The 7500-nt window shown below is 37.6% G+C and overlaps 1 protein-coding gene across 1 annotated transcript in view; it reads right to left on the bottom strand.

The window, feature by feature from the left end:
- Positions 1-7500, bottom strand: part of LOC122261868 (glycoprotein-N-acetylgalactosamine 3-beta-galactosyltransferase 1-like) — an 11195-nt gene that overhangs the window by 2313 nt on the left and 1382 nt on the right. The window contains exons 3-7 of the mRNA XM_043029685.2: positions 6992-7071; positions 6231-6455; positions 4233-4371; positions 3330-3436; positions 2269-2379 (exon numbers count right to left, since the gene is read on the bottom strand). Of these exons, the coding sequence (XP_042885619.2) occupies positions 2269-2379; positions 3330-3436; positions 4233-4371; positions 6231-6455; positions 6992-7071 (662 nt within the window). The remainder of the gene's footprint in view (positions 1-2268; positions 2380-3329; positions 3437-4232; positions 4372-6230; positions 6456-6991; positions 7072-7500) is intronic.

The raw sequence follows: 7500 nt of genomic DNA, 5'->3' as shown, positions 1-7500 counted from the left end.
GATGCTTTGATGATGTGTTTCTTAGTTTATTCCTTTGAAGTTTATTCCTTTATTCCTTCTGGTACTGTTTTGCTCTTTTCAACAGGATACTTAAAGATACAAAGGTAGTGCAACATGGAAAGATCATAAGCCCCATTCTTAAACCACAAGCCAAGCCATGGAACCACAAGCCATTTCTCTCACTGTCCATATCCGGAAACTGATTGTGAAAATGATTAATTTCAGCTTGGTATGGCCTATAAAGAAAAAGTGATGATCCCAATGCAGATTTGGGGAAAATAAGAAAGACCACTAATGCCACCATCCAGAGGAGAGTAATTGCTACATGGCACTGTGACGGCATATGTTAGCAATTTTTTTCTTCTTCTTCTTTACCTCGAGAGAGATTTCGATGCCATATAAGAATGGTATGTTCAGGAAGCTGTAGAATGTTAGAGTGGAAAAAAATCAACCACTTTCATACGAGTTGAAGTTGTAGCCTATAAAATCCTTAGTAATCTGTTTTTCCATCACTTTTCAACAAGACCCTTTGTTGCAATACAGAGAAGAGATGTGAGATATATCCGTCAGCAAAACCCAGTTCTCAAAATATGAGACCATGATCACAATGAGGCTCTGCACAAGGGCTTTTAGATCGAAGCCCGAGTTGTCTCTATATGCGGAGAGTCCTATGTCAATTTAAGGATCTCAGAATCCATCCCGAGAGCCAATCCAGTCGACATGGATTTGTTGGTTGATTTGAAAGTTGTAGATATGCGAGACGAAGATGAAGGAGAGATTTCTAAAGGACATTACTGCAGCTCAGTCTTGTGAGGATTGTGTTCCTACAAGCAGCCCAGCTTTAAGAGATGTTAATAAAACACTGCCACAAATTAAAAGGAAAAACTCGCGACGTTTCGAACTTTTTTAAAGAAAGTTCTTCATCAGGCGTAAGCAATCAAAAAATGAATTTTTGGATTGCTTACCCCTGATGAGGAACTTTCTTTAAAAAGTTCGAAACGTCGCGAGTTTTTCCTTTCAATTTGTGGCAGTGTTTTATTAATTCTGTTATGTGCACGTTACTGTGTTTGTGTTTTTTTGTGTGATTCTTTAAGAGATGTCTTTGTGTGAAATGAAGAGAGTATCACGATAAACTGCGAGAGGGAAGACCTTTGCAGTTGGGAGACGAGCGTCCATCCCAGACGAAGGACGAAGGTGTGATGACAACGTTGGGAATCTCGTAGATTCAAAATCTACCCATTGTTGGATGATGGTAAGAGTTTAAAGTCCTTGTTTGCGAGGGACGTCAGGAGCTTTTAATTAAAGGTCGCCCATGCAATGAAAAGGGTATATTTCTTATTTGTTTCCGCGAGGGAAACATATACCTTAAACAAAGTATGATTTGTATGCTATGCATGCTCGATACATACTTTTCATCATCCTCAAGTCATATGGAAATATAATATTGGTCTTATTCTGCAATCACGCGTATAACGATTTTGAATATCAATATTCTTATTAGTACAGAAAATCCATGTATCAACCTTGGCTACTGATGCAGTCGAGAGTTTCCAATCAATCAGTCTATTCTCTTCAACCGGGACTATTGCAGTCAACGCTTCAGGAGGTTCGCGAGACCGTCAGTGTTATCGGCACGAAAGATACTTCTGGTTTGGAAAACTGATACTTTGATTGAAATACAAATTCCAAATTATTGAACAGTATACAGTATCGTTGTATATCTTCAATCGCTTGTAAAGAAACATTTCTCTGGTCTGGTTTTACGTACAAAGTGATTTTATATGTATTGGCTCGTTTATTACACTTAATGTATGCGAAAAAATAAGGATCTGACCTGTTGACTGGGCAGACATTTTTAAATATTCAGCCAATGACATGAGCGTATCCGTCCCAAGTATTGTCGACACTAATTTATGACATGTAGACTTGATTCATGTCTAAGATTAGATAATATGCCAGTCTGCAAGGTGGCTGCCCTAGGGAATGTGCCCCACCATTCCATTTGTAAATCCTGCAAGGATCTCAATGCCGACAACCCTCCAACATTATTACCGTAAGTGTCCCGCTGTCAAAGATTCACCGCCACAGGGACATCCTTTCTTTAATATATGTCACCATCTATTCATTGATACTAATCTTTAGCCAATTCCCATACATCCACACCACCTCCTATACAGTACACTTTTTTATCCATGCAACAAGACAGCTTGCAATAGGAAACAAGAGCTCCTGACGCTACGCCTTGGTGCAATGGGCGGAGAAACTCACCCATTCCCACGTCCTCGCCCTTTGACCTTTCCGGCTTGCAGATCTTGTGGTTCGGAATCGCCTGCTCCACAAACCTTCGAATGGCTTCTCTCCCCATCACGTGACCTGCTCCTGTTATCGATGTGAGGATGTTATCTTTATTATCATGGAATGTTATGTAGGCTGATATTTATGTTTTTTTTTTTTTTTTTTTTTTTTTTTTGTAGTCAAGATGCTCTATGTGTTTTTCGATCTGACAGAACTGTATAGAGTTTTCTTTCGCGAAGTTTGCCATTCTGATTAAAATGGTCCAGAGTTGATGGCCAAATCACATCAAACATTAATTAATCAGACACCGACTCGAAATAAGATTCGAAGTCATGTCTCGAATACTGTCTCATAAATCAGTAAATGTTTTTTTTTCTTCTTCTTCTTCTTCTTCTTCTTTTCTTTTCTTTTCTTTCAGCTCTGCGTCTTTCTTTTAATCTTTTCTTCTTTTTCTTTTCTCTATTGAGGGCTCAGTCAGATGTGATTTTGCTTTTTGACTGATTAATGTTTATAAATACATTGGAACTAAGGGGTAACGAGCAAAGGGGTGTAACGATAAAAGTGTGAACTATAGAAAATTTGGAATACAATTAGGTCTCAAAAGAATAAATCTCCTTTAATTCTCTTAATGATTTTCAAGATGATAAGAGGAACACATGCATAACACAATTAACGGGTGTTATGTGTGTTTTAAAACACGTTTAGCCTGATAGTGCAATGCTTACAGTTTGCCTTAATATTACACATATTCATCCTATTGACTAATCAAAATAGATGAATGGTGTTCTAATACATAACTCGCAGTGTTGCAAAGTGCAAGTGAATATACATTTATATATAACTTTATGCTGTCCCTTGCCTCCTTTATAAAATACTTGATGCATAATTACAGTGTTACAACCTGCCAGCACATAAAAAATAAATAGGCTTTCATGATTTGATAAATGTCTACATACCTAATGGTTTTAGCCGTTATATAAGTTCTTATGGACTAATTAGAGAGTAGCTTTTGAAAAGGACTGATTTGTTCTCACCTCCTGTGTTGTATCCTCCATAAATTTTATAATGTTGACCGAAGTAAATTGGTTCGTTGGTATCGTAATCTTGCAACACATAGCGTAAGTTATCAACTAGCACATACCTGCAAAAAAGAAAATGATATGTGTTTTATATATATATATATATATATATATATATATATATATATATATATATATATATGTGTGTGTGTGTGTGTGTGTGTGTGTGTGTGTGTGTGTGTTAGTGTATGTATATATATATATAATATATATATATATATATATATATATAATATATATATATATGTATATATATATATATATATATATATATATGTATGTAATGTATTGTGTGTGTGTGTGTGTTTAGTGTATATATATATATATATATATATATATATATATATATATATAATATATATATATATATATGGCTATTTACTTTTTTTTTTCTTTTTTTTTTACATACCACAGTGGTTAGTGATACTGGCCTATGATTTACGGGGTTTTGTGTATTACATTCTCTGTGATATTAGTCCTTTACATTTTTTTTTTCTTTTCTCTCTCTCTTTTTTGGGGGTCTTTCTCTACCTCTGTGAGTTTTGGAATATATGGCCATAGGTTATCAGTGCATTCTTAACGAATCCAATAAGAAATATCGTGGGTCCTTCCGCTTTCCTTATCCCTAGGAACCTTTATTTCTTTTCTCCTGAGTGTGGTGTTCTCGACATACTGACTCACCGTAGCATGGCTTCTCTTTGGTCCCTCTCTATTTTGCATCTTTCAAATCCAGACTCTCCTCTCCTATGTTGGTTCTTCCAACGCTTCATACACACAGAAGGTCAATCTACTCATGCTAAGGGTGCAAGCAAGCTGCAAGCAGAGCAGGGAGGATCATGTATATCTTTAACAACTTACGTATCACTGTCTGCCTTCAGGAACCATTCGAAGTCTTCTAGATGGTTCTTGTAGATGTACTGAAGAGCACTTCGGGTCTTGTTCCACAGTTTGGTGTATCCCTCGAGGCTTCCCACGTCGATGGCTCCCACAGACGGGTCTAGGGAGGTAGTTCAGTATGAATAGAAAATGTCTTTGTATATGTATATTGCACGTAAACTAACTCACTCTCTATCTATCTATCTATCTATCTCCCTCTCTCATTCTTTCATTCTCTCTCTGTCTGTCTCTCTCCCATTCTTTCATTCTCTCTCTCTCTCTCTCTCTCTCTCTGTCTCTCTCTCCCTCTCTCTCTCTCTCTCTCTCTGTCTCTCTCTCTCTCTGTCGCTCTCTCTCTCTTTCTCTCTCTCTCTCTATCTATCTATCTCCCTCTCCCTCTCTCATTTCCTCTCTCTCTCTCTACCCCTACCTTATAAACATTGTATATCAATAAATGCTCCTTTGTCATAGAAATGCCAGTCAGTGAAAGCTTTGCTGATATTATACACATCACTGAACTGCAGCTCCTATAAAGTATAAGTGATTATTTAGTGAATTTCTCTTCCTTTAGTATTTTCATCCGTGACCTTGGTCTTGGAGGAGTATTTGTGTTTATGTGTTTGTCTGTCACTCTAAGGTGACAGAATAGGTCATAGCGTCTCACTAAAAAGGATGGTAATATATATTAGATCATGGAATATAATAAAGAAAAAATATAATTAAGAAAACATAGAATTAAGAAAAAAAATAGAGAGAGAGAATATATACATATGCACACACACACGAAATATACACATATATATTATATATATATATATATATATATATATATATATATATATATATATATATACATAAACATTTATATCTGTGTGTGAGAGAGAGTAGATAAAGTAGGTAATATAATGAAGATGGACGTAAAACCACTGCTTAATGTACAATACTGTCCAAAAGGGGCGCGAGGGTAAAACATGAAACCTCACTGGGTCGCGATAGGAAAAAAGTTTGAAGATTATTCCATTCCGTTTCATGAGAGATTTATTCACTGACAGTAATTGCGTTTTACTTTATGATTATCACTTCCATTGTCACTAACACATTTCAAAACGGACCGTTACTTGATATTTAGCATCGGTTTCGATAAATATTTTCAAACGAAATTGCTCTTCTCAAAATAACGAATATGACATATAGTAATATTTACAGTCACAACATATCCCTTGATTTATTCCTAGAAATCGGCCGTTAGCAGTGCAAAACACAAAGCAAAGACTCTCTCTGACTCTAGAATTATCTTAAGAGTCAATGAGAAATAAGAATGTTATATTTACTTCAAGGTGTTTTCCTTTGGTGTTCCTTAGGGATTGGTTCTGGGTTCGGTTCTCTTTTCAAAACGTGTGAACCATTTATTTTTTGTGGTTCAGAGCACAGGGGACACTCAGTGTAATATATTTCAGTGTATGAAACTATTGTATGATGTATTGTGTGGTATTGTATGGTGTGTCTGCTGAATCTCTGTAATCCTTGCATTGTAAAATATTATATACTCTGTATTGAATAACCAATGGAATTTAGAAATAAGGATTATCATTATTATTACTCTCTTTATCTCTCTCTCTTTTTCTCCCTACTTCACTTACTCCCTCCCTCCTTCCTTCCTCTCTTCTCCTACCTTTCCTCCTCTTTTCTCCTACCTCTCCTTCCTTTTCCTCCTCTCTCTCCTTTCCCTCCTTCCCTCCTTTCCTCCTTCCCTCCCTCCCTCTCTCTCCTTTCCTCCCTCCCTCCCTCCCTCCTTTCCTCTTTCCCTCTCTCTCCCTCCCTCATAACCTCCCTCCCTCTCTCTCCTTTCCCTCCCTCTCTCCTTTCCTCCCTCCCTCCCTCACTTCTTCCCTCCCTCCCTCCTTTCCCTCCCTCCCTCCCTCCTTCCTCTCCTATCCCTCCCTCTCCTCCTCCTCCTCCTCCTCCACCTGCGCCACCTACCGTCCTTCGTGCTCATAAAGATGAGCTTGTTACACCGTTTCCCCCATGTGGCTTTGATAGGCCTGGCTTTGGTGTCGTGGCCATCAGGATACATAAGCACCCAGCACAGGACTCTCACTTTCTTATATAACCTCCTGGCTTCTTGCAACTCTTTCGTGAGCTCAATGGCTTTTTTGAGATCGTTCGAGTTGCCTAGCTCTGCTTCAGCCTCCTTCAGTTGGGCGTCTGTGGGGGAAGGGGGGGGGAGGAGGTTGTGAGTAGTGTTGTTATGGTTGTTTTCATTTTTGATGGTAGTAGTAGCATTATCATTTAGCATTATTATCATTTTTTATCATCATTATTATTTCTATTACTATTATTGTTTTCATTATTATAATGATATTTATTATTATCATTATCATCCCCATTATCATTATCATTATTATCAGGTTCATCATCATCATTACCATCATTATCATCATCATCATCACCATAACCACCACCATCATCATTATCATTATCATCCTCATCAATCACCATCATCATCATCATTATTATCATCATCATTACCATAATCATAACCACCGTCATTACCATAATAATCATCATTGTCATCATCACCATCATCAGTTATCATTATCCTTTTCACTATCGTTATTACCACAATCACTATCATCACCATAATCACCATTATCACCATCATTACATAACCAAATGAAGCATCTCCGTATTTCAGTCACAAACCACACGGCAGATATTAGCATTTCTATTATCATAATTACCTGTCAGTTCAAAGGCGTCGTCCTTATTTTCGGGAAATTTTATATTTCTGACAGACAGCATGTTCAGCAGAGGTGTGGCACTGCAATTGAGAGAGCAGATATCAGTGGATGTATAATGTGAAATTGATAATATAAATATATATATACATGCACACGCGTACACACACACACAGACAGAAAGAGAGAGAGAGAAAGAGGAAGGGAAAGAGAGAGAGAGAAAGAGGAGGATTAGAGAGAGAGAGAAAGAGGAGGATTAGAGAGAGAGAGAAAATAGGACTAGAAATAGAGAGAGAGAGAGAGAGAAGAGCATTAGAAAGAGAGAGAGGAAGAGAGAGAGAGGGGGGGAGGATTAGAGAGAGAGAGGGGGGATTAGAGAGAGAGACAGAGAGAGAGAGAGAAAGAGGAAGAGAGAGAGAATGAGGAAGATTAGAGAGAGAGAGAGAGCGAGAGAGAGAGAGAGAGAGAGAGAGAGAGAGAGAATGAGGAGGATTAGAGAGAGAGAGACAAAG

Source organism: Penaeus japonicus, unplaced genomic scaffold (assembly GCF_977035675.1).
Source record: "Penaeus japonicus unplaced genomic scaffold, GWHDUDI00000001_assembly GWHDUDI00000006, whole genome shotgun sequence".
NCBI classification, from domain to species: domain Eukaryota; kingdom Metazoa; phylum Arthropoda; class Malacostraca; order Decapoda; family Penaeidae; genus Penaeus; species Penaeus japonicus.
The sequence above is the reverse complement of the archived record's forward strand: the minus strand, read 5'-3'. Positions and strand labels throughout refer to the sequence as shown.